Genomic DNA, 27,130 nt, shown 5'->3' with positions numbered 1-27,130 from the left:
TGATCAAGAACGTGAGCGCGGCCGACGCAGGCACGTACCACGTGACCGCCGCCAACGAGCTGGGAGAAGACTCCACCACCATGCAGCTCATCGTCAAGGCCGCGCCCAAGATCAAGCAGAAGATCGACAACCAGACCTGCATGGTGAGTAGGGGACAGTAGGGGACTACACAGGTTCCTATAGGAAGACCACTAGAGCATGTAGCTTGTGATCGTATCACGTGACCGCCAACGAGCTGGGAGAAGACTCCACCACCATGCAGCTCATCGTCAAGGCCGCGCCCAAGATCAAGCAGAAGATCGACAACCAGACCTGCATGGTGAGTAGGGGACAGTAGGGGACTACACAGGTTCCTATAGGAAGACAATGAAGGCTATCGTTTTAGCGCTCACCAGTTTAGCGCCACTGTAGAGTAAGGTCCTGTCACTTGCTAGTAGCGAAAACAGTGGCACCAAGTGGTGAGCGCTAAAGTGGTAAGAGGACTATCGCAATTGTACTCATCAAGATGGCGCCACTGTAGAGTAAGGTCCTGTCAATCGCCAGGGGTGCCAACTGTTAAGTATAAAAACGATAGCCCTCATTAGAGCAAGTTGCTGGTGATCGTACCACGTGACCACCAACGAGCTGGGAGAAGACTCCACCACCATGCAGCTCATCGTCAAGGCCGCGCCCAAGATCAAGAAGATCCACAACCAGACCTGCATGGTGAGTAGGGGACAGTAGGGGCTACACAGGTTCCTATAGGAAGACCACTAGAGCATGTAGCTTGTGATCGTACCACGTGACCGCCAACGAGCTGGGCGAAGACTCCACCACCATGCAGCTCATCGTCAAGGCCGCGCCCAAGATCAAGAAGAAGATCGACAACCAGACCTGCATGGTGAGTTGTCGAGGACCTTAAAAGGGGTGCGTAGGGGACCTAATTGTGTTGTCGCACATCAAGCTAAAATTTTATGTGTATTATGTGCGATCATGCAACAAAAATGAGTCTAATGTGCTGTTGACTGTACGTCTCTAGTACAATTTTTCTGTCACTAGCAATCTGTGAAACAGATGGACCAAACCAGAAGTTAAGATAAGGTTACACTGTATGTGAAATAGGGGTTTAAAGTACTTCCTACTAACGGTGTAGCCAAGATTTACAGTTTGGGTGTCAAAAAGAACTAATTAGTGAAGGTTGAACAAATTGATATGGTCAACCTTTACGAAATCTTCACTCGTTAATTCTGTTCTGACAGTCTAATAGTAGAAACAAACGAATATTCTAAACTTTTATGTCCTTATCACCAGCTCGGCTCCACCCACACGGTGACCATCGAGATCGAAGGCCAGCCGGCCCCCGAGGTGTCCTTCTACAAGGACGGCGTGGAGATCAAGAGCTCGGACCGCGTGAAGATCGTCAAGGAGTCCGACGAGGTGTACAAGATCATCATCAGCGACGCCAAGCTCACGGACAGCGGCTCGTATTCTGTTGTTGCTAAGTGAGTCATTTTCTTTCTTTTTTATAATATCAATTGTAAGATTAAAAACGCAGAGGTGGATGAAAATGCCATGGGCTGAAATTATGATGGCGCAGTTTACACAATGCACGAACTTGATCGAGCGCATAGAAGTATGGCCGACACACGGCGAAACGAATTGAACTGCGTGTTTACACTGTCTGGTTCGATCAAATTAGCGCATACTGTAACTGCGCCTTGATAGTTATAATGGTCATACAGTCTGAATAGCCAACTAACAATTTATTATGGATTAACTTAAATAAAATTTTGTGACACTTATATTGACATGTTTTTTATTTTTAAACATGTAAGCGCTTTGGACCTGTTTTGTAAGCTTACAAGTGTTTGTCATCTTATTCAAGTCACGGTAAATTTAATCCTAAATGATGGGAGGAACAGATCTGTTGATGATACATTGACACCATTTATAACATGCGTCTTTACAAAAGAGCTGAAATAAAATATGATATTTATTAAACTCAAATTGTATATTCTACTTGTCCAGGAACGAAGTGAACCAGTGCTCGGACTTCTGGCAGTGGCACGTGACGTCACCGCCGCGCATCGTCAAGAAGCTCGGTGAAAGCAAGGTCTGCGAGGAGAAGGAAACTGTCACCTTCAAGCTGGAGACCGAGGCCGAGCCTGCGCCTACTGTCAAATGGTAAGCACATTTACAAAATGAAAGATTTGAAAGAGCCTATAAAGAAATCAATTAATGGTTTTAGTCAGAAATTGAGACCAAAATGTCTAGTAACTAGTAAATTTAAAATTTAATAAAAAAATTGTACGCAAAAGCGTAGTGACAAGTTTTCTTTATGATTTCGATCTAGTTTTAAAACGAAAAGGGAAAACTTATATTTTGTCAAAATATTTCATTATGCACTCCAAAATATGTATACTAAAGAATTTTCTTGTAGCGGTCTATTCTAAGAGCGTAGTCTTCGTAGCTACAATTGCTACAAATGCTACGGCTGTAGCTTCGTAGTACCGTAGTCTCTTGTAGTCAGTCTTCTGGCACTCCCTTCCTGCTTACTCAAAGTTACGCAGTCTACATTATGCAAATCTATAAGCTATTTTACCTAGAAATTTTATCTTTAGGTTCAAGAACAAGACGGAACTGACGGAGTCATCTGCTGTAAAGATGACGTCATCAGGCAACGCGCACCAGCTCGTGATCACCTCTGCTGCTCGCGCCGACGCTGGAGAATACTCCTGCGAGGTAAATAACAATTTAGCTTATTTTAGATTTTGTAATACTTTTTTGGTTTGTTCTATTCAAGTTCGAAGTCATAAAATTCAGGATATTTCATAACAAGATGTCTTTTACTAAGTGGTAGCACAGAATAATAATAAGTACTACGTACAGAAGTTTTACTTCGCGAAGGTATTTAAAAAAATGTATGCTCAATGTCATTAACAATATGGTGTAATTTAGCCTGTCTCAAGAGTCAAGCACCATTTTGTTGACAAACGTCAGTGATCGGCACTGCGCCGAAGCTATAGGGCTGACTTCGGTAAAATGATGTGACGTGAGGTGCCAAACTGCGGAAAATGGCAGAGGAAATACATGAATTATCATGAATAATATTAACTACTTATTTACCTCTCAGTGTCTTGAGGCAACTTAAAAAACGTCAAAAATCTGTCAAACTCCACAAAAAAGCCTCGGTTATTATTAAAGTTACGCACAGTAAATTGGTGCAACTCAGCCTTAGTAAATTAGAGAGGGAGAGTGATGTGCTTCTGCGGTGGAGATTAAATGACCAGCCCCCCTAGACAAGTGGAAAAATGTGACAGTTATAATCTCAAAAGATGGCCGAAGGCCTTTTTTGTATGTAGCTACAACGGATTCTATATTCGATTCGATCAAAAAAGTGCCACTTGTCTGACCTACTGATGTTGACTGTACCGTCGTCTCAGCCAAATGACGTCCACTGCTGGACAAAGGCCTCCCCCAAGGTTTTCCACAATGAACGGTCCTGCGCTGCCTCCAGGCTCTTCGACCTTTACCAGATCGTCGGTCCACCTAGTAGGAGGCCTGCCCACGCTACGTCTTCCAGCCCGTGGTCGCCACTCGAGAACTTTCCTGCCCCAACGGCCATCGTTGACTGTATAATGCGACTAAAAACAAAAAGTTTAATAAATAACGTGTATGTCGGCCGTTTGGTGTAGTGGTTCTGAACGGACTACTATGCCGAGAGGTCCCGGGTTCGATTCCCGGCCGGGCAGAAATTGAAATGATGAATTTTAATTTCTGTGACGGGTCTGGGTGTGACTATGTATAATATGTATGTATTTATAAAAAAGTATATAAGTTGTATATCCGTTACGCTAGCACCCATAACACAAGCATTAAGTTGCTTACTTTGGGGCTAGCTGGCGCTGTGTGAAATTGGCCAATGATTTATTTATTTATTTATGTACCCAGATCCGCAACATCCACGGCACTGCCACGGACGCGTGCCGGCTTAACGTGCGAAGCGCGCCCGTGTTCACGCAGAAGCTCAGTGACGTCACCGCCAGTGAAGGCAGCGTCAACGTCGAGTTCACCGTGTCTGTGGATGCCTACCCCGAGCCCAGCGTCAAGTGGTGAGTACATAACGTGTACTAAAGCCTGGTCCGTGAGCACGTAGAATTTTGTCCAATGACCCCATCCTTATCGCTCGCGCGAAATTATGTTGCTGTCGCGCTCGCACACTCACTGCGGGCGCCCGTCGCACAGTCGCAACAGCAATATAATTACGCGCGAGCGATAAAGATGGGTAGCTTGGGGTCATTGCACAAAATTCTACGTGCTCACGGACCAGGCTTTAGATCCGCAACATCCACGGCACCGCAATGGACGCGTGCTGTGTTCACGCAGGAGCTCAATGACGTCACCGCCAGTGAAGGCAGCGTCAACGTCGAGTTCACCGTGTCTTTAGAAGCCTACCCCGAGCCCAGCGTCAAGTGGCGAGTACAATACAAGCATAAACACTACACACTACTTATAGCTCTAGCGCTTAACTCAGTGTCTGAGGTATGGAAGCGGCACGGGAGGGTGTTTTTGAAATGTCAAACATCAGCAAGACTTTCAGATTTGATTTGTTTACTCTGTCGCGTCATAATATGTCAATGTCATTGCCGGTTGCGCGTGCGCAGCTTTTGTGTGAACACGTGCTGACGTAGAAGTTTAATGATGTCACCTTTTTTAACGAACCATGACCGAGGTCATTTTAAGAGCAAATATGAAGCCCAAATATGAACAACAAAACCGTGCGGCGTATGTCACCGCAATGCGACAAGGCATGCCGCTGTGACGCTACACTATTTTCCGTGCCATAACACTGTGACTGGTGCCGCACCGTAGACATGTATCCACACCCTAAATATATCCTTAGGAATATCAGAATTAAACATTACCGTTACGAAACAGGTACCTGGGAGATGTGGAGATCACTGAGAAGAAGTCAGTGTTCACTCGCGTGGATAGCGGCAGCTCGCACAAGCTCATCCTCAAAGAAGTGGCGGCTGAGTACGCCGGCCGCTACAGCTGCCGCGTCAGCAACGAGCTGGGCCAGGACGAGTGCCACGCTACATTCACTGTCAACAGTGAGTTCTTTTGACAAATAGAGGGCAAACGTACACTTTTTGAAAGTCGCTCGGATGGACTATTCTCGGTGTTTCTTTACGAGATCAAATCAGAAATTAGTCGGCCGTTTGGTGTAGTGGTTCGAAACGGACTACTATTCCGGAGGTAGCGGGTTCGATTCCCGCACAGTACAAACATTTGTGTGCATGAACATATTTGTTTGTATTGGACTGGGTGTTTTCTATCCCAACTAATATTATAAATGCGAAAGTAACTCTGTCTGTCTGTCTGTCTGTCTGTTACACTTTCCCGCTTAAACCTCGCAACCGATTTTGATGAAATTTGGCATAGAGATAGTTTGAGTCCCGGGAAAGAACATAGGATAGTTTTTATCCCGGTTTTTGAAACAGGGACGCGCGCGATAAAGTTTTTCTGTGACAGACAAAATTCCACGCGGGCGAAGCCGCGGGCGGAAAGCTAGTGTATAATAAGTATGTATTTACAAAAAAAACAGTATTTAAGTATGTTTATATCCGTTGTCTAGTACCCATAGTACAGTCACGGAATGAAAAGGTTCGTCAGTTTTCAAATTGATTCCTTCAACGAATCGCGAGCACATATTACCTTTTGAAACTACATATGTTACAGAATAATCTCGAGTTAGAGATAATAGTCTTTAACTGTTCGTCAGTAAAGTTCAAAATTATTCAGATCAAAGTTGTTTGACGATTTATCTTGTCAAGAAGATTATTATGATTGATAAACTAAAACCTTCTTGTTGGTTCAACCTGCCATTATTATTTCTATTAAATAAAAAAAACTATTGTCAATTGGTCAATGTCATCATTGCATTGCACTGATGGGATAGAAAAATAAACAAGCAAAACCTTATTTGTTAGCAAACGTCATATTTATTTAAATGTTAGCAGCACTGTTTCTTGCACGTTATGTTGGCAGGTTTTGTACCTAGTGCAAGCGAAAACCGACACTAAGGTGACGAACCTTTTCATTCTGCGACTGTACAAGCTTTGCTTAGTTTGGGACTAGAAGCACAGTGTAAAATGTCCAAGGATATTTATTTATTTATATTTCAATTAGGAGATCCGTAAACGAACTAAAGTCACTGACATAGCCCGACGGATTAGCAAGCTGAAGTGGCAATGGGCAGGGCACATAGTACGCAGAACTGTCGGCCGATGGGGCAGCAAGGTTCTGGAGTGGTGGCCACGTTCCGGAAAACACAGCGAGGGACGTCCACCCACAAGGTGGACCGACGACCTGATAAAGGTAGCAGGACGGCGCTGGATGCAAGCCGCTACCAACCGTGCGATGTGGAAGTCATTTTAGGGCCTATGTTCAGCAGTGGACGTCCTATGGCTGAAATGATGATGTACTCTTTTTGGACTTTTGAAACATAGCGTAGCCACCTAGGTCATACGCATGTTAACTGACTCGCGCAGGCGCGGCCTCAATGACGTCACTCGCGTAAGAGCAACGGTGTGGCCGATACACATGTGTCTCAAACGCATGTAAATCATCATCGTTTCAGCCACAGGACGTCCACTGCTGAACATAGCTCTATCCCAATGATTTCCACATAGCCCGGTTGGTAGCGGCCTGCATCTAGCGCCTACCTGCTACCTTAATGAGGTTATCGGTAGACCTTGTCAGTAGACGTCCCCTGCGTTTTCCGGTACGCGGCCTCTACTCCAGAACCTTGCTGCCTCGTCGGCCACTATTTTTTTAAAGGTCTTACTAATAGTCCCGTTAGCCCCTCGTACTAAGCTAAATATGCTTGTATCACGAGTGAGCTCACCACAATAGTCGAGCGGCGGCGGGGACCGAACCCGCGTTCCCCGGATCACGAGTCGGCCAGTCCGACCCCTTCACCGTTCGGCTATCGTGGCATATAATATTAATGTTTTTTATGCATGACTAGAGGCCGCCCGCGACTTCGTACGCGTGGATCCCGTTTTACCCCCTTCATCTATCTTACGCGGTTTAGATTTTTTCATACAAATGTTTTTTCCCGCTAACTCCCGTTCCCGTGGGAATTTTGCAATATCCTGTTGTAACTAAGCTTTAAATTTACTAAGGTACCTGCATGCCAAATTTCAAGCGTCTAACTTAAGCGGTTTAGATTTTTCATACAAAAGGATTTTCCCGCTTTTTCCCGTTCCCGTGGGAATTTCGGGAATTCCTTTCTTAGTGCACCTCTACGGTACCTAAGCTACGTCCCTTCCAAATTTCAAGTGCCTACGTTTAGCCGTTTAGGCTGTCCGTTGGTCTGTCAGTCAGTCAGTTTCTCCTTTTATATATTTAGACAAGGCAGGTATTTAACCGCAAGCGCACCTGGTGTTAAGTGAGATGCAGTCCAGGATGTTTAGATAAAATTTTGTACATCTCCCAGGAAAGCCTCGCTTCACCAAGAGCCTGGTGGACATGACGGTGGATGCAGGCAGCACGCTCAAGCTAGAAGTCGAGGTGGAGGGCTGCCCCGAGCCCAAGCTGCGCTGGTTCAAGGACGGACGTGACGTCACCACCGACGCGCGCATCAAGATCGAGAGGGACTCCAACAGGTGAGGCTCGTTCGGAAGAACTAATTAGTAGAGCAAACATTCACAGATTACCAAGTTTAGTGTCCCTTGGTTTCTCGTTCAAAAGATTACAGTAACTGTAGGATAAAAATTCTGTCAAATCACACCATCGCGGCATCGGGTATCTCTTACTCTACTATAACTACTTGGAAAGCATTTCTTCAGGTCACTCTTGTCTCCTCAACTGAAGTCACCGTTTAGTTAAAACGTAGGTACATCTATCAAATGGTTGTTGCTCAAACTCGTTCTTCAGATTCAAGTTCCTTTGCAATGAGGGTTACTGAATTTAAGGTCACTAGTTGAGGCGTCAAGCTGATGAATGAAAATGTAAATAGTGCTCCATCTGTTTTAGCACTCATCAGTTGTCGCCTCTGTAATACTCTGTATTAGCCAGCTGTCCGCAAATTTGGTAGCCTCCATTGATTCATTAGCCCTAAGATAATTTCGTCTAGCCATTTAGTTGCTCTGGAATCCCTTAGACTACATATCTCTGTCGAGCTGAATCACAATGAAAATAACGCCATTTCACAGATTGGAGAACTACCACCTAACCGTGACCCTTGTGAAGGAGGAAGATGGCGGCGAATACGAAGTGCGCGCCGAAAACGAGATGGGAAGCGTCTCTTCCAAGAGCACTGTCACCATACATAGTGAGTATTACTCGAACAACGAAGGAAACACAACGTTGAGACTAGGGCCATAGAATTCAAAATTGCAGTAAAATTATGAGGATGCATTTATTATTCAAATTATATTGATCAATGTTTAATTCTAGTGAAGTTTATAATAGAGAACTAGAGTTTACACAGGTTATACACAACACTTACACACACCTTTACACACAAACACACAACTATGGTAAAGTATATTACACTACACACTCAACTACATAGGTTCAGTGACCGCATCACTGAATGGCACTTCGCTGGAAAGAGTCCGGTAAAGTAGTAGTTTGAATTAACAGTATGAGTGATTAGTTACTGCATCATACCGCACGTTTTGTTGTGGTGTCCCTAGATACCATACAAATCTGGTCAAAGTTTACCCACAAGCATTCAATAGACTAGAATGCTGTAGAATGCACTTACGAACATAATGCACTGTGTCCCGCACTGATCATTTGTGTCGTCCTTTGTACCCCATTTTGATTGAACATTTTTATCATTGCCCTTTTTTCATTCCATCATTATAGCGAGAGAAGTTCATTCATTCACAAAAGAAAACATTGTCGAAAATGAAATCGAGGAAGATAGCAAATCGAGTAAAAAACTGGTAGAAGAGAAAGTGGATACTGGAGAAAAGAAAAAGGCAGAGAAGGGGAAGACCAAACCAGAAGAGGCCGAGGAGAAGTCATTCTGGGATGATGTAGAGGAAGACGCTGTCAAAAAGACTAAGGTTGAAGATGTCAAAACACCAGCACCAATCAAAGCCCAGAAGTCGGTGACCGAACCCGAAACTATTGAAGAGAAGTCCATTTGGGATGACGTAGATGATGATGGTCTTGCCAAGAAACCCAAGGTCGAAGAAGTGGACGCGCCAAAAGGGAACCAAGCCAGAAAATCTGTGTCTGAACCAGAGGTTGCCGAAGAAAAGTCGATATGGGATGAGAACCACAACGAGCAGAACAAACAACCCATTATTGAAGAAGTTGACACCGAACCCCAGGCGGGCAAGAAGACTCGCACGCAAGCCGAAGTTATCGAGGAAGTACCGATAGACGAGGACATCAAGACGCCCAAACGTAAATCGGTTAAAAAACAGTCTGTTACAGAAGAACCTTTAAGTGCTGAAACTGAAGGTATAAACTCGTTTACCGCTTCACGCTTATCTTCAATTAGCGAACAGCTTCTAGTCTGCGAGAATCTCACGTTTTCGCGTACACTGTTGCATGCTTCCGTGTTGTTAACCTTCCAAGTGTGCTTTGTTGTTTAGGCCGAGTGTTCGAAACAGTAACCACGTTCAAGACGGGCGACGACGGGTCGATTGTAATGTCTAAGGTCAGCAGCTCGCGGGCCCACGGCGCCATCATCACAGGTCAGTATGCGGCTTCCTCCTTCTCTTCCCAATTTTAACCTCATTTTTATCCTGATGGGGTGCCTGCACTGTTACACAGATCAGCTCTACCGAAAGTCACTGGGCCATTTTATACATAGGTATATTTAACAAATTCAAATAATTTGGGAGTCAAAAATTATCATCGATTCTTAGCAATTCGACTCCAACAAAAGCTTTTAAAAATATTATATTTGAGCTGATAGGTAAGCCTCTGTAGGTACCCCTTTACACTAACCACCATCCACCAGATTGCTTAAATCTTCTAAGAAATAAATAGAAATCGTAACGCATTGACCACATCGCATGTCTAATCCAATCTTTAAATGATTGTTGTATCGAAATCAACATAATACTATTTTAACTGGTAGGTCCAGCCGAAACGCGCACTTTACACAAAATGACCTCCACTGCCGTTTATTACGATGATGATGACGAATTTGAAGGCAGGAGGATAATCCAGCCGACCAAACCTCACTCAACTTCCTTAGAGGTCGAAGAGATAGCCAGCCATAGTTATTTCTTAACTGATATGGGATATTACACAATACCTGATCACGTGAGGCGAGGGACGTACGGAATCATTGAAGAACCACAGACAGATTCTGAAGCTGACAATAACTCTAGATGCGGAAGACAGAGTCATAACAGAACAATCTCGATTATGTCAATGTCAGAAGACGAGATGAGCTGGCAGAGCTCACCACTCTCACGAGAAATCTCTATCGAAGACCTTTCTAAATCTATTTTCGATATCGATGATACAAAGAAAGTGTTCAGCAAAGATTCTTATGTACGTCAATCCTCGTTCAAAGAAGACTATTTCACTGATGAGGGAGACGAATCATTTATTGTCCGAGAGAAATCTCAAAAAGTCTACGAGAATGATATCACAGAGCGACTCATACATATCTCGAAGGAATTTGACGAAAACGAAATCAAATCTGTGGATGAGAAGATAGATGATGTTAAAAATAGAATTTATGAAGAATTAGTATTAGGGCCCTTGAAGAATTTAGATAATATAACGAAAGACGTGACCGAAACGACGGTAGAGAAAAAGAAGAAGCAAGGATCGAAATTGTTTATTGTAGAGGAAGAAGAAGTGGACGACGACTTAGAAGCGCTGTTGAGACGAAGTCAGAGACAAAGGAGCATTCTTGACGATATTCTGTCACACGAAGAAGAAAAAGGTAAATTTCAAGTCTATAAAGTATTACGGGGGACTCTTAACGAAAGAGGCTGGCATTTGATAACGTAACGCTACGCAATGTCGGTTTGGGGTAATGTGTTGCTTTATAAACATAAACTTTAAATTATTTTACAAATACTTAACAGTGATCTGTTGTTTTCCGCTTATGTACCGTCAGTTAAATTATCGAGTAACTAGGAAAATGTCAGATCATCATCATTGACTAGCGATGTAGCATCATTGTACTTTACTAATGCTCTGTCGTATGTTTGTTTTAGCGCGCATGCGTAATAACATTCCCTTCTGGCATACTAATACTTGGACTGCCCCGAGACAGAGATATTAGAAGGATCGAGACAATCATCACATCATCAAGGTATACCAAATTTTATACTTTTTGCATGATTAATGCCGCATGATGTTTTATATGTAAGTTCCTAGTTTTGTACTATTTTGTAATCCATCGGAAGTGGTAAGTATTCACAAAGAACTCGACACAACTCTCCTTGTACATGTATACTCTGTTTTATTTCGAACAGTCGTATTGGTGAGTATCCGTCTCTTCTGCCGTAAGTTTCGATATAACTGCTGTATATTTTGCAATTCTTTTCTATTCTACTGTGTTTATCGTAAATAATAAAAGGTTTTTCTTTTAGGAGCTTCAGTGATCGCTTTCGTCGAGGGTCTTTCTATGTTTTTTTTTCTTTCTTTTGTATATATTTTCCACATTAGGACAGTGCAATGAAAATCTGAATGTTTGCAGTTTATTATGGTGACATAATATTATTTTGTATGATATAAATATTATAGACGTTTCAGGATTATCTACGGTCATAAACTACTTAAAAGCATAATTAAATAAAAGAGCCTCTATTTTGTCTTTAAAGAAAACAATATTAATTAATATTTTGTCTATATGAAAAAATTTTAATTTTACGAAGCATTTTCTTTTCAAATAAAGCTCATAAATAAAACAGATCTTGATGCAAAACTACATTATCACCTTCAACCATTGCAGCACCCCCCACAATCAAAGACAGTTCCATGTCGGATAGCACCGCGTTCGAGTCTTTGCCTCTGACCTACACGGTTGAGGTCAACGGGAATCCCGCGCCTGCTGTGCGTTGGCTGCACGACGGCAAAGAGGTCAAGCCCTCCAAGAGAGTACAGATCACAAACGACGGCGGTCTGCATAAACTGGTCATAGACAAGGTGGACATGAAGGACGCCGGCAAATGGGAGTGTGAAGTGAGCAACGATCTTGGCAAGAAGGTGCAGCAAGCTCAGCTGAGTGTGCAACGTGAGTTGAAGTACTTGTGTAATGCTTAGTTAACAGGTTTTAAAAAAACGTTTCTCAGATAGAGTAATAACGAGCACCCTTCAAATAACCGGGAAAAACCATCCTGTTTTTTCCAGGGTCTCAAACTATCTCTTAAATATTGATTATCGAGATTTGAAAACAAATTACCATTATTTTTTGCTTCTTAATTGCTTCATAACTGAGGCAAATCAAACCTACTCAGGTAACAGAAATCATAGTGAGACACGAAAATTCCCATCGCTGCAACTTCTAGAATCATCTTGTTCATGATAGATCATAATATTTACAAGCTTTTTTTTTCGCAGCTGCGAGTGACTACCGCAAGCCAATCTTCACGAGCCCACTAGAAGCCCAACGTGTGATGCAACGCGAGCCCGTCACTCTTCGTGCTGTATGCACGGCTGACCCACTACCGCATGTATCCTGGTTGCTTGATGGACGGGAATTGGTCCCCGATGCGACCTTAGTGGCTGATGTGCAATCCACGCCTATTGACCACGGCCTGAACGAGTGTGTCTTCACGCTCAATATCCCTACTGGTGAGTTATACATAATAATGAAGCACAGTGGTTGATGCAGCGCGAGCCGGTCATACTTCACGCGGTGTGCACTAGGACCAAATGCAGAATATGGCCTACACTCCCCATGCTGGCCAGATGGATTTAAATTATACTGCAAAGGAATGCTCTTTCTTCTTCTGTTATTTGGGTTGGAATACTCCAAGCATTAAAATGCTCTTTATGGACACTCTAAAATAAAAAATGACAAGTTATAAGATGACCTCAAATCAGCTGTTGTAGTTTTTGTAATTTCTTGTATAGTCAGTTTTGAGCCATCTCTCTAAAATACCACCTATCTATAATATTGACACATACTATATGTCATAATGGTGTGTCAAGCCGTGTGGTGACGGCAGAGTAGAATACATTTGTTACCAACCCCTACTCTTCCCACGGGAGTCGTAAGAGGCGACTAAGGGACTACACATCAAACAGAGAACGGGCAGCAGCGCTCTCTGAAAAACATCAATCTTTTAAACTGCGATCTCCAACCCGCCTGCCAAGCGTGAGGATTATGGAAAAACCCTCCACTATAGTGGAGGAGGCTCATAGTCCAGCTGTGGACTGTAAAGGGCTGTTGATGATGATAATAATGATGTATGTCATAATCCAGGTCGTCACGCTGATACCGGTGTGTACACGATCCGTGCCAAGAACGAGTACGGCGTTGGCGAGAGCTCGGCGCGGCTCGACATCTTACTGCGGCCTGAGATCGAGGGGCTGCATGACGTCACCGCGGCGCCCTACGAGGAGACCACCTTCATCGCCAACGTGCGCGCCAACCCTATCGCCGAGGTTCAATGGTGAGTGCTGTCATACTCTCTGTTTGAAGGAGAGTGCTGTCATGCTGTCTGGTAGGAGGCCAGATTGAGGGGGTTCGTGACGTCACGATCAAGTCCTTTAAGGACACCACCTTCATCGCCAACGTGCGCGCCAACCCTATCGCCGAGGTTCAATGGTGAGTGCTGTCATACTCTGTTAGGAGGAGAGTGCTGTCATGCTGTTTGGTAGATAGAAGGCCAGATCGAGGGGCTGCATGACGTCACCGCCGCGCCCTACGAGGAAACCACCTTCATCGCCAACGTGCGCGCCAACCCCATCGCTGAAGTTCAATGGTGAGTGCTGTGATACTCTCTGTTAGGAGGACACATCGAGGAACTCCGTGACGTCATCCAGGCTAAGAACGAGTAAGGTAAAGGCGAGAGCTCGGCGCGGCTCGACATCCTACTGCGGCCTGAGATCGAGGGGCTGCATGACGTCACCGCCGCGCCCTACGAGGAGACCACCTTCGTCGCCAACGTACGAGCCAACCCCATCGCCGAGGTTCAATGGTGAGTGATGATACTCTCTGTTAGGAGGATAGCACGAGGGGCACCGTGACGTCATCCAGGCCAAGAACGAGTACGGCGTTGGCGAGAGCTCAGCGCGGCTCGACATCTTACTGCGGCCTGAGATAGAGGGGCTACATGACGTCACCGCCGCGCGCCCTACGAGGAAACCACCTTCATCGCCAACGTGCGCGCCAACCCCATCGCTGAAGTTCAATGGTGAGTGCTGTGATACTCTCTGTTAGGAAGACATATCGTGGGACTCCGTGCCGTCATCCAGGCTAAGAACGAGTAAGGTAAAGGCGAGAGCTCGGCGCGGCTCGACATTCTGCTGCGGCCCGAGATCGAAGGGCTGCATGACGTCACCGCCGCGCCCTACGAGGAGACCACCTTCATCGCCAACGTGCGCGCCAACCCCATCGCCGAGGTTCAGTTGTGAGTGCTATGATACTCTCTGTTAGGAGGACAGATCGAGGGGGCTCGTGACGTCATAGCCATGTCCTTCGAGGAGACCACCTTCATCGCCAACGTGCGCGCCAACCCTATCGCCGAGGTTCAGTGGTAAGTGCTTCATACTGTCTGTTAGGAGAACAGATCGAGAGGCTCCCTCACGTCATCCAGGCCAAGAATGAGTACGGTGTAGGCGAGAGCTTGGCGTGGCTTGACATCTTACTGCGGCCTGAGATCGAGGGGCTGCATGACGTCACCGCCGCGCCCTACGAGGACACCACCTTCATCGCTAACGTGCGCGCCAACCCTATCGCCGAGGTTCAAGGGTGAGTGCTGTGGTACTCTGTGTTAGGAGGATAGCACGAGGGGCTCCGTGACGTCAAGACCAAGTCCTTTGAGGAGACTACTTTCATCACTAGCGTGCGGGGCAACCCTATTGCTGAGATTCAGTGGTGATTGCTGTGGTACTCTCTGTTAGGAGGACAGTTTGAGAAGCTCCTTGACGTCAAGACCATGTCCTTCGAGGAGACTATTTTCATCGCCAACGTGCGGGCCAACCCCATCGCTGAGGTTCAGTGGTGAGTGATGATACTCTCTGTGAGGAGGACAGTTCGAGAGGCTCCGTGACGTCACGGCCATGTCCTTCGAGCAGACCACTTTCATTGCTAACGTAAGCGCCAACCCTATCGCCGAGGTTTAGTGGTGAGTGCGTGATATTCTGATCTGTCATGAATGCATTCTCTCACTAGAAATTTTACGAGAACAACAACAAGTAAATGGAAAGTTATCGTGACGGTACAAAACGTCCAAGGCATATCTGAAGTACCTATCCTCGAAGTTAATCGGTGCAAAAATACACCATACATTTATTTAGCCCCGCAACAATTTCAACTTTAAATTGCTTGGGTCTTACGTACAATTATTTTGCAGCACCTAAAACGGTTCTGATTAAAGAAACATTTTAAATTGATTTGTCTACATTGTAGTCAAATCAACATAGGTTTTTAGCTACTTTATGTTTTAGGTTGTGCCTTTTAATAAATAAATAAATAAATAGATCGGCAATATTTTGCGTCTCGAAAACGACGGTTTCACACACATATGCACAAAAAACTAATCTCTATACGCTATTTTCAAACCCCCAGGAGTAAAGACGGCCTAGTCATCAAGCCGTCCTCGCACTTCGAGATCTCCGAAGACAAGGCGGCCGAGACGCACTCGCTTGCCATCAAGAAGCTGGGCGTGGACGACGCCGGTGTCTACGCCATCACCGCCAAGAACGAGCTTGGAGAGACCGCTATGCAAGCCAAGCTTACTATTCACAGTGAGTGTCTTCTGATCTTCTGCACTGTTGCTTGTTCTGAAATTTGTGCAGGACGGATATTAAATTAATAGTAAGCTTTGATTCATTTTAGAATGTAAAAAAATCTGCCCCCTTAGATAAAGTTACAAACGCTACTTCTGCTATTTTTTTTTTATTTAAAAATCTTCATTGCACACACATAGTAAGTATCGGTACAAAAGGCGAGTTTAATGCCATATGGCAATCGTGACAGTAGTAATTTCAATGTAAGAAGTAACTTCGCCCGATGAAGCAATTTCGAAATTAAGAGTAGGCGCACACCGTTGATTTTTAGTTGGCCGATAGTTGTGCCCGATTTTAAATTGTATGAAGAATCGGCCAAATCGAATCGGCGTAGTGTGCGCACTCCCATACATGCCCATACTGATCAACTGCCCGACTAAACTATCGGCCGACGAAAAATCAACGGTGTGCGCCTACTTTAAAACTGTCATGTATATTACTTTATCTCATTTAAAACAATTATATTTTAAATTTGTTTTTAATTAGCAAATACCAGAATATAATTTAAAAACCGATGTTAAGATCATAGTTTGGATTGCAACTGTATTCTAATAAATACCCTTTTCATCCATCAGCTGGCGAGCCGATATTCGTGAAGCCTCTCCAAAAGGAGACTGTGAAAGACTACGATGACGTCACTCTCAAAGTGCGTTGCGACGGCGTGCCCAAACCCGACGTGTTGTGGTACAAGGACGGAGAAGAAATCGTTAATGATGATCGCCATAAACTCACTACAGAGGTGGAGGGACAGGTCAACAGCGAACTGGCCATCAAGCACTTCAACGCTTCGGATGCTGGCAAAGTAAGTCACAAGTCAGTAAATTTTAGGATGTAGGATTGTAGGCCCTGTTCAGATCACTTAAACATCCCAAATATACATAGCTTGCATTACCACCACTTTTGGACAACATATCGGCTGCAAGCTCGGCTGAGAAGAAGTGGTAACTTTTTGTTTAACTTTGTCCTTCTTTTGTATCAGAGGAACTATTAAAACCCTTTCATAAAATTCACTACAGTTCGTCCTTAAACTGAGTTAGTGAACAGCCATTTTTTAAATATATATTATTATGCTTGTTGTAGATGGATGTGATGTATTTGTGATTGAAACTCGCTTTCTTCGATACTCAGCGTTTATAACATGAAATAACGTATACAAATATTTGATGTTCGCGGTTAGAGGAATGGTAGTCAAGTGGGGTAGGCGCCGGGCGCGATCGCAACCGTTTTCTGTCAGTTTCGTGCGTAGTGATGTGCGCGTTCGCTAGTGATGTCGTAATCGATTTCTGAACATGCCCCCCGCCTTGGAGCAGCTGCCTCCAACGGTTATTCTTCTGGCATTAATGGGCATAATCTCTGGTAGCTTCTTCTTATGATTCCGCTTTCAGTTTTTACGTCTGCCACTCGAGCTAGTCCATCTTCTCCCGGGAAGGTTTGTGTTACTCTTCCTAGTCGCCATTTTAGTGGTGGCAAGTTGTCCTCTTTTATGAGCACCAGAGTGTTAGGCGCCAAGTTGTCCTGGTTAATCTGCCATTTGGTTCTGGTCTGCAGTTCCCCGATGTACTCCTTCGTCCAGCGCTTCCAGAAGTTCTGCCGCATTTGTTCGACGCGCTCGTACCGGTTCAAGTGAGGCGTAGATGCAGTCGTGATGTCTTTGTAGCCAGGCGCAACAAGCGGTCGGCCAACCAGGAAATGGGCTGGAGTGAGTGGAAGTAGGTCGTTGGGATCGGTCGACATGGGATACATGGGTCTGGAATTAAGGATTGCTTCGATTTGTGCCAATAATGTTGAATATTCCTCATAAGTGAGGTTCGCGTTCCCTAACCGACGCAAATGGTGTTTGGTCGACTTGACCCCTGCCTCCCACAAACCACCAAAATGGGGCGAATACGGTGGAATGAAGCTAAATTTGATATTCTCATTGGCCGTATAATTTATGATATCTGTTTGATTATTAATAAATGACTGAGATAATTCTTTTAAAGCGCCTACAAAGGTTTTTCCGTTGTCGGAAAATATTTCCGCTGGCTTTCCGCGACGAGACAAAAACCTTCTTAAAGCTAATAAATATGCTTCAGAACTGAGACTCGTTACTAACTCTAAATGCACTGCACGAGTAGTAAAACAAACAAATAGGCATATATAACATTTGCTCAATTTTGCCCCCCTTCCCCTTCGATTTAAAATGAACACAGGTCCTGCGTAATCAACCCCGCAACGCTGAAATGGATACCCTGGCTCTAGTCGTTCAGATGGTAAGTTACCCATTTTTATATTTAATGTCTTTCCTCTTTGACGTGTACACGAAATGCACTTATGTACAGTTTGCTTCGCCAAATCTCGCCCTCTGAGTACCCACCAACTGTCTCTAATAGTGGCAAGAAGCAGCTGAGGTCCAGCATGAAGTAAGTGAATGTGTTCAAATCGAAACAAAAGTTGAGAGAAAATATGCTTTGAGCTTAAAAGTATAGGGTGTTTTTTATTATAAGAATAATGTTCAGAATTTTGCAATCTTCCTCCCACTCTAATAAGACCCGAATTGTCCAAAAAAACGTCCAGACCGGAAATATGTCTAGATTTTATAGGTAGGTTATTTACTAAAGCGTGGTAAACATCTGGATGTGATTCTTGTTGTGCAAATTTTGCTAAAACATTTACCGACTCAGTAAGCTCTTTCGATGAGAATGGGCCGCTGCTGCGCTGCGATTTGTTTTTTATGCGCAAATTATTAATAAATCGCAACACATAACACATTGTGCGTCTCATTCGATTCCAATTAGAGAAACGTTCAAAAGGAAATGCATTATTTAATTTAGCTAAACATGATATTGTGCAATTATTTGATTTTAACTCCGGTATTTCACACATATCAAGAACTTGAACATCATTTTGACTAGATTCATTTTTAATTTCACGCAAAAACTCTGGCCCGTGCCACCAAATATCTGATTGTTGTAATGCATCGAGTGGTAGTCCACGTGACAACAGATCGGCCGGGTTATCTTTGCCCGCGACATGTCGCCACGGCAACTCACCGGTCAAATCATTTATTTGTACCACTCGGTTTTGAACAAAAGGTTTCAATAGATTTGGAGACATTTTGACCCAGCTGACGACAATCATTGAATCTGACCAAAAATAAACATTATTAAAACTTATTCTCCATGACTCACTAATTTTCTTAAATAATTTAGCCCCGACTAAGGCACCGCAAAGTTCAAGCCGTGGCATAGTGACTGGCTTAATAGGAGCGACTTTGCTTTTCGCACAAAGTAACCTGACTAGCACTGGTGAATCATCGCTGTAAGTACTCACGTACGCGCAGGCCCCATACGCGTCCTGTGATGCGTCTGTAAATATGTGCAAATCCGTGTATTTAGAATGGGGTTCCCTCACGTGACGTGGTATGCGTATGTTTTGTAAGCACTGAAATGTGTTAATAAAATTATGCCACTCATTACAAATATCATTAGGCACGGAGTCGTCCCAGCCCAGCTTGCAAAGCCATAGCCTTTGCAATAATATTTTTGCTATTATAATTACTGGCGATAATAAACCCAACGGATCATAGATTTGTGAGATAACAGATAAAATTATGCGCTTGGTAACATTGGTAAAGTTAGGATCAATTTTTGTAGTAAAGTGTAATAAATCTTCAGAATGAGACCAACCCAACCCAAGCGTTTTTGTTGAACAATTTTTATCTATTGATAATTCTTTTGTAATTTTACTATGGGAAGGTTCTAGATTAAACATCCATTTACGTAAGGGAAAACATGCCGACTTTAAAATGTCTGAAACTTTACCACAAATGTCCATTAAAGTGTCTTTATTATCGTGACCTGTTACCAAATCATCAACGAAAAAATCCTCGTCAATAATGCGTTTAATTACGTCATCCTCGCATTCTAACGCCAGCTGTTTGATGCATCGAATGCTAAGGTACGGCGCAGACGCCGTGCCGTATGTAACGGTATTAAGCTGGTATACACCGAGTTCATCTGATTTATTTTCACGCCAAATAATTAATTGAAGATTTCTTTGGTCGGATTGAATATTGATTTGCCTGTACATTTTCTCAATGTCAGCGCATGCTACATAATTAAACTGACGAAAACGCAGTAATATAGAGAAAACGTCATTTTGCAAACAAGGACCTATTAATTGTATGTCGTTAAGCGACTGACCTGATGTAGTTTTCGCACTTGCATCAAATACAACTCGTAGTTTTGTGGTGGTGCTGTGTTCGCGCAACACACCATGATGAGGCAAAAAATAATTTGGAAATGTATAATTATTAATGCGAGTCATATGTCCCAATTGTATATATTCATTCATGAAATCACAATATAGTTTTTTATATTCAGGTGAACTACGATCTAGTTTACGTTCAAGAGCGAAAAATCTATTTTGTGCGAGTGCGTATGAATCTCCTAGTGTGTCGCTGGCCTTAGCCAATGGAATGCGCACAAAAAATCTGCCCGCATCGTCTCGATACGTCGTTTCATTGAATAATTTTTCGCATATTAATTCGTCTTTTGTGAGTTTATTGCATGAAGTGATTTCTTCCAACTCCCAAAATTTTCTAAGTTGAGTATCTAATGATTGTGAATAATTACACTGAACCCTATTTATGCGAGTAAATGTTTTATTTTTTATTGGACCAGATATTATCCATCCCAATTTAGTATTTTGCAAATACGGGCCACTATTTAAGCGAATTAAGCCATCGTTTAATAAGTCCCAAAATTTATCTGCACCTATTAACAACTCAATTTCAGTTTGAGATTGAAAATACGGATCGGCTAACTGAATATTTTTTGGAACACTAATTTGCAATTTACTATTTAGTGCAGGTAATTGGGCCGTGATTTGAGACAAAACTAAACATTTTAAGCGAGTACTATAATCTGTGTATTTTGATTTTAGATTTATGTCACACGATTTTGATGAATGAGTCACTGAGTTACCAACACCAGTGACCTGAACAGTGGACTGTATTAATGGAACGTTTAATTTTTGACATAATGATTGACTAATGAAGCAGTGCTGACTACCATTATCTAATAAAGCGCGAGTAGTGTGGTAGGTATTATTTGCATCTGCTATTTCAACCAAAGCTGTGGATAACAATACATTCTCTAATAATGAATGAGAAGTATTAATTTTATGCGTATTTGATGCGTGTGCTGCTGAATGCAATAAGTTTGTGTTACTAGAATGCGAACCGACTGCATTCTGTGACTCTGAAACTTGCACCATAGCTGATGATGTTGAAGCGTCATCACTATGAATTAAGCTGTTGTGTTTTTGATTACATATTTTACATGGGCCGAACCAACATTCAGATAAAATATGGCCGGCGCGTAAACAATTAAAGCATAGCTTTTTCTCTTTTAAAAAACTAATTTTATCTTTAACTGACAAATTCAAAAATGAATTGCATGCGTATAGTGGATGAGTATCGTTACACATACTGCAATTACGTGAACGCTTTGAATTATTTTTGTTTAATGTGTTTGATTGTTTATTTTGTGTTGTTACAAAACTATGTGATTTATTTTGAGTATTCAACCGGTTTTTAATGTTGTTATCAGACGTCGTGCTACCTTTACTGTGAGATAAATTAATCGTTTCTAAGACATCCGCCCTATTTTTAAGAAAATCTAAAATATCATTTAATTTTAAACGTGTGCCAGACTGTGTTTGTGTGAGAGTACCTTTGTAGTATTCCCATTCACGCTCAGTGCATGAGTCTAATTTAGAAGTGATTAAATAAATAATTAAAGTATCCCAAGACTCAGTTGGCTCACCTAAGGTCTTAAGGGCACGCATATTTTTCAAAATGTTATCAATCAGCTTACGAATCTGCACTGATGATTCCTTATTTAGTGATGCAATATTAAACAACGCCTTGACATGATTTTGGACAAGTAAACGATTATTGTTATATCTATTTTCCAATAGATCCCATGCTATGATATAATTTTCAGATGAAAACTCCAATGATTTAATAACCATCAATGCATTACCCGTGAGAGAAGAACGCAAATAATGAAATTTTTGAACATTATCTATTTCTTTAGAGTTATGTATCAGAGACAGATATGTATCACGATATTCCAACCACTGGTCGTATGAACCATCAAACGAGGGTAGTGAAATCGTGGGTAGTTTAATTGCACAGGAACCTTTAGAAAATGATTTATTGTTTTGTGTTTCCACTGAATTTTCGTTAATTATGCATTTAGACTTAGCTACACAAGCATAAAACTGATTCTCGAAGGTTTCTCTCTCTTTTAATTCTTTTTCAATTTGAATTTCAGGTACGTTAACGTCTATTTCATCTTGTATTTCTGAAAAACTAGATAGAAACGATTCCGCCCTTTCTAAGCGCGTTTGTAATTCTGTTCGAATTGCCTCAGTAATTGTGATATTTTCTAAGGAATCGACAAATTTTAAAAATAACGTTAGTTTACCGCGAATAACGCCCCTTTTTCTAGTCAAATCTCTTACTAAATTATCATCTAAACTTTCAAAATGAGTGAGAGAATGCTTCTTTTTAGTCATTTTGGCGTTTGTGGAACACAAGAGAACAAGATAACACTGATTTTATGTGAATAAATTGCACGGCAATACTTACGTGACCTTGACCGTTTCAACGTCACTTTCACCGGTTTAATAACTTGTAATACGCACTGATATTACCACTATTAGCACAAAACACTGCGGATTATGAATAATGATAGGAAAATGAAAGGATTGACCTGACCGTGTATTCAATGCTGCCTTCTCTGCTGGTTTCGCGTGTCCGATTTATGCAGTTGATCACGACGATTCCTTGCTTTGCATCCGGCGTAGAAGTACCATGTAGATGGATGTGATGTATTTGTGATTAAAACTCGCTTTCTTCGATACTCAGCGTTTATAACATGAAATAACGTATACAAATATTTGATGTTCGCGGTTAGAGGAATGGTAGTCAAGTGGGGTAGGCGCCGGGCGCGATCGCAACCGTTTTCTGTTAGTTTCGTGCGTAGTGATGTGCGCGTTCGCTAGTGATGTCGTAATCGATTTCTGAACACTTGTGTTACAAGTGGGTTCCCTACAATAATCGAGCGGTGGCGGACATCAAACACTCGCGGTACTCGGATCATGAGTCGGCCAGTCTGGGACCTCGGCTATCGTCGCTCCCTTATAAATTGAACGAATTTGAATATGAATAGACACAAGACATTTTGCTAATGATCTTTCTACTCTTCTCTTATAGTACAAGGTCCGAGCAGTAAGCTTGGCGGGCGAAGCCGTATGCGAGGCGGAGATATCCCTAGCGCGCGCGTCGCCCGGCTTCGTCCACAAGCTGGAGAAGCAGAAGGACGTCGACGAGGGCGAGCCGCTCGAGCTCAAGTGCAAGGTGGACGGCAGCCCCATTCCTGTCGCCAAGTGGTAAGTCACGCCCTCAAAGAGATACCATGCTAATTAGTATACAGGCCACGCCCCCAATGACATGATGGTCAAGGTGAGGCAGCGTGCGAGGTGGAGACATCTCTAGCCCGCACAACGCCTTTATTTTATTTAATTTATTTAATTTATTTTGGCATAAAAGTTTAAATAAATAAATAAATAAACGCCCACTGGTGAAGCTAAAGGAAGTGGACGAGGGGAGAGCTGCTCGAACTCAAGTGCAAGGTTGACGGAAGCTCCATTCCTGTCGCCAAGTGGTAAGCTACGCTCACAATGAGATGATGGTCAAGGTGAGCTTGGCGAGTGAAGCAGTTACGAGGCGGAGATCTCGCTAGCGCGCGCGTCGCCCGGCTTCGTCCACAAGCTGGAGAAGCAGAAGGACGTCGACGAGGGCGAGCCGCTCGAGCTCAAGTGCAAGGTGGACGGCAGCCCTATCCCTGTTGCTAAGTGGTAAGTCACGCCCTCAAAGAGATACCATGCCCAAGTGTTAAAGCCACGCCCACAATGAGATAATGGTCTAGGTCCGCTCAGCGAGCCTAGCGGGCGGGGCTGTATGTGAGACGGAGATTTCTCTCTAGCGCGCGCGACGCCCGGCTTCTTGCATAAGCTGGAAGCAGAAGAGCTCAAGCTGCAAGGTGAACGGTAGCCCCGTCCCCGTCACCAAAAGGTAAGACACGTAAGACACGCCCACAATGAGATACAACGTCATTGACTTTAGTGGGTGAGGCCGTATGCGAGGCGGAGATATCCCTAGCGCGCGCGTCGCCCGGCTTCGTCCACAAGCTGGAGAAGCAGAAGGACGTCGACGAGGGCGAGCCGCTCGAGCTCAAGTGCAAGGTGGACGGCAGCCCCATCCCTGTCGCTAAATGGTAAGTAAGCCACGCCCATGGTGAGATAAATCTTTTGGACAATTTCACACAGCGCCAGCTAGCCCCAAAGTAAGCAACTTAATGCTTGTGTTATGGGTGCTAGCTTAACGGATATACTACTTATATACTTTTTTTTTAAATACATAAATATTATACATAGTCACACCCAGACCCGTCACAGAAATTAAAATTCATCATTTCAATTTCTGCCCGGCCGGGAATCGAATCCGGGACCTCTCGGCATAGTAGTCCGTTCTGAACCACTACACCAAACGGCCGACTGATACAATGCTAATTAGTATACAAGCCACGCCCATAATGAGATGGTGGTCAAGGTCCGCTCAGTGAGTCTAGTGCGCGAGGCTGTATGTGAGACCGAGATCTCTCTAACGCGCGCGACGCCTGGCTTCATGCATCATGCATAAGCTGGAAGCAGAAGAGCTCAAGCTCAAGTGCAAGGTAAACGGTAGCCCCATCCCCGTCACCAAAAGGTAAGACACGTAAGACACGCCTACAATGAGATACAACGTCATTGAGTTTAGTGAGTGAGGCAGTGTGCGAGGCGGAGATATCTCTCTCGCGCGCGTCGCCCGGCTTCGTCCACAAGCTGGAGAAGCAGAAGGACGTCGACGAGGGCGAGCCGCTCGAGCTCAAGTGCAAGGTGGACGGCAGCCCCATCCCCGTTGCTAAATGGTAAGTCACGCCCACAAAGAGACAATGCCCAAGTGGTGAGCCATGCCCACATTGAGATGATGCTCAAGGTCCCCCCAGTGAGCCTAGTGCGAGAGGCTGTATGTGAGACGGAGATGTCTCTCAACGCGCGTGACACCCGGCTTTATGCATAAGCTGGAAGCAGAAGAGCTCAAGCTGCAAGGTGAACGGTAGCCCAGTGCCCGTCACCAAGAGGTAAGACACGCCCACATTGAGATTATGTTCAAGGTCCGCTCAGTGAGTCCATTGGGTGAGGCGGAGATATCCCTCGCGCGCGCGTCGCCCGGCTTCGTCCACAAGCTGGAGAAGCAGAAGGACGTGGACGAGGGCGAGCCGCTCGAGCTCAAGTGCAAGGTGGACGGCAGCCCCATCCCTGTCGCTAAGTGGTAAGTAAGCCACGCCCATGGTGAGATACAACGCTAAGTGTTAAGTAAGCCACGGCCCCAATGAGAAGATGCTCAAGGTCCCCTCAGTAAGCCTAGCGGGCAAGGCTGTATGTGAGACCGAGATCTCTCTAACGCGCGCGACGCCTGGCTTCATGCATCATGCATAAGCTGGAAGCAGAAGAGCTCAAGCTCAAGTGCAAGGTAAACGGTAGCCCCATCCCCGTCACCAAAAGGTAAGACACGTAAGACACGCCCACAATGAGATACAACGTCATTGAGTTTAGAGGGTGAAGCCGTATGCGAGGCGGAGATATCGCTAGCGCGCGCGTCGCCCGGCTTCGTCCACAAGCTGGAGAAGCAGAAGGACGTGGACGAGGGCGAGCCGCTCGAGCTCAAGTGCAAGGTGGACGGCAGCCCCATCCCTGTTGCTAAATGGTAAGCCACGCCCACAAAGAGATGATGGTCAAGGTTCGCACAGTAATCTTGGCGGGTGAGGCGGAGATCTTTTCAGCGCGCTAAGCTAAGTGGTAAGTACACCACACCTACAATTACGTCACACAACTCCCAAGTGGTAAGCACGCCCGGCCCCCAATGAGATCAAGGTCCCCTCAGTGAGCCTAGTGGGTGAGGCAGCGTGCGAGGTGGAGATCCTCGCGCGCGCGTCGCCCGGCTTCATCCACAAGCTGGAGAAGCAGAAGGACGTGGACGAGGGCGAGCCGCTCGAGCTCAAGTGCAAGGTGGACGGCAGCCCCATCCCTGTCGCCAAGTGGTAAGCCACGCCTACAAAGAGATACAATGCTAATTAGTATACAGGCCACGCCCCCAATGAGATGATGGTCAAGGTGAGGCAGCGTGCGAGGTGGAGACATGTCTAGTCCGCACAAGGCCCACTGTTGAAGCTAAAGGAAGTGGATGAGGGGAGAGCTGCTCGAACTCAAGTGCAAGGTTGACGGAAGCTCCATTCCTGTCGCCAAGTGGTAAGCTACTCTCACAATGAGATGATGGTCAAGGTGAGCTTGGCGGGCGAAGCCGTATGCGAGGCGGAGATATCTCTCGCGCGCGCGTCGCCCGGCTTCGTCCACAAGCTGGAGAAGCAGAAGGACGTGGACGAGGGCGAGCCGTTCGAGCTCAAGTGCAAGGTGGATGGCAGCCCCATCCCTGTTGCTAAGTGGTAAGCCACGCCTACAAAGAAATACAACGCCAAGTGGTAAGAATACCACGCCCGCGATGAGATGATGATCAAGGTGAACCTGGCGGAAATTTCTCTGGCGCGCGAGACGCCTGATCTGGGTTGTCAGATAGTCAGGATTTGCTTTCTAGTGTTCTTTGAGGATCTGCTCTCACCTGAAATGATGATGACATGTTCCATTTTCGTTCTCAGGTACAAAGACGGCGTGGAGCTCCCCAAAGACGACAGCCGCGTGAAGCAAACCGCGCTGCCTGATGGTACCATCAAGCTGAGCATCGAGCGCGCCGAGCCCGCCGACTGCGGCGCCTACAAGCTGGTCGTCTCCAACCCGCACGGCGACCAGGCGGCGCAGTGCGCGGTCGCCGTCAACCGTGAGTGTGCCCTCTATATGAGTGGTTCCCAACATTTTCTGGACTAGGGACCACTTTGGTTTCTTTATTGTTCGCAGGGACCATATAAAAAAATCCGTAAATAAAGAGATACCAAACAGTCTATCTAAAACAAGCATTAATTAAAAAGGGGACATCTTCATTTAGAAAGTCAAATACAGATAATCTCATGATAAGTCCATCACT

The 27,130-nt window shown here is 44.5% G+C and overlaps 2 protein-coding genes across 2 annotated transcripts in view; one reads left to right on the top strand and one right to left on the bottom strand.

Moving 5' to 3' along the window:
* The first annotated feature begins 791 nt into the window (after positions 1–791).
* Positions 792–27,130, top strand: part of Obsc (Obscurin) — a 58,677-nt gene continuing 32,338 nt past the window's right edge. The window contains exons 1-18 of the mRNA XM_028320385.1: positions 792–880; positions 1,291–1,481; positions 2,008–2,163; positions 2,601–2,721; positions 3,931–4,091; positions 4,918–5,093; positions 7,484–7,652; positions 8,202–8,320; positions 8,863–9,468; positions 9,603–9,704; positions 10,094–10,915; positions 11,933–12,214; positions 12,541–12,774; positions 13,409–13,598; positions 15,719–15,897; positions 16,515–16,741; positions 23,207–23,382; positions 26,748–26,926. Coding sequence (XP_028176186.1) covers positions 818–880; positions 1,291–1,481; positions 2,008–2,163; positions 2,601–2,721; positions 3,931–4,091; positions 4,918–5,093; positions 7,484–7,652; positions 8,202–8,320; positions 8,863–9,468; positions 9,603–9,704; positions 10,094–10,915; positions 11,933–12,214; positions 12,541–12,774; positions 13,409–13,598; positions 15,719–15,897; positions 16,515–16,741; positions 23,207–23,382; positions 26,748–26,926 — 4,153 coding nt within the window. The 5' untranslated portion in view covers positions 792–817. The remainder of the gene's footprint in view (positions 881–1,290; positions 1,482–2,007; positions 2,164–2,600; positions 2,722–3,930; positions 4,092–4,917; positions 5,094–7,483; positions 7,653–8,201; positions 8,321–8,862; positions 9,469–9,602; positions 9,705–10,093; positions 10,916–11,932; positions 12,215–12,540; positions 12,775–13,408; positions 13,599–15,718; positions 15,898–16,514; positions 16,742–23,206; positions 23,383–26,747; positions 26,927–27,130) is intronic.
* LOC114364292 (uncharacterized) lies at positions 17,020–22,693 on the bottom strand. The gene is made up of 2 exons (XM_028320397.1): positions 19,645–22,693; positions 17,020–19,566 (listed from the first exon to the last, which is right to left on the bottom strand). The coding sequence occupies exons 1-2, from the start codon at positions 22,504–22,506 to the stop codon at positions 17,263–17,265; spliced, it is 5,166 nt and encodes a 1,721-aa protein (XP_028176198.1). The 5' UTR covers positions 22,507–22,693; the 3' UTR covers positions 17,020–17,262.

This window comes from Ostrinia furnacalis, unplaced genomic scaffold (genome assembly GCF_004193835.3).
Source record: "Ostrinia furnacalis isolate ACB-3 unplaced genomic scaffold, ASM419383v2 OfSCF0416, whole genome shotgun sequence".
Classification (NCBI taxonomy): domain Eukaryota; kingdom Metazoa; phylum Arthropoda; class Insecta; order Lepidoptera; family Crambidae; genus Ostrinia; species Ostrinia furnacalis.
The sequence above is the reverse complement of the archived record's forward strand: the minus strand, read 5'-3'. Positions and strand labels throughout refer to the sequence as shown.

What these genes read in the sequence shown, in the direction of transcription:
- LOC114364292 (XM_028320397.1), bottom strand. Translation starts at nt 22,506, where the DNA reads ATGACTAAAAAGAAGCATTCTCTCACTCATTTTGAAAGTTTAGATGAT. An exon ending in AAATTACAAAAGAATTATCA is followed by an intron (nt 19,567 to 19,644) that starts ATAGATAAAAAT and finishes TTTACTACAAAA; the next exon opens with ATTGATCCTAACTTTACCAA.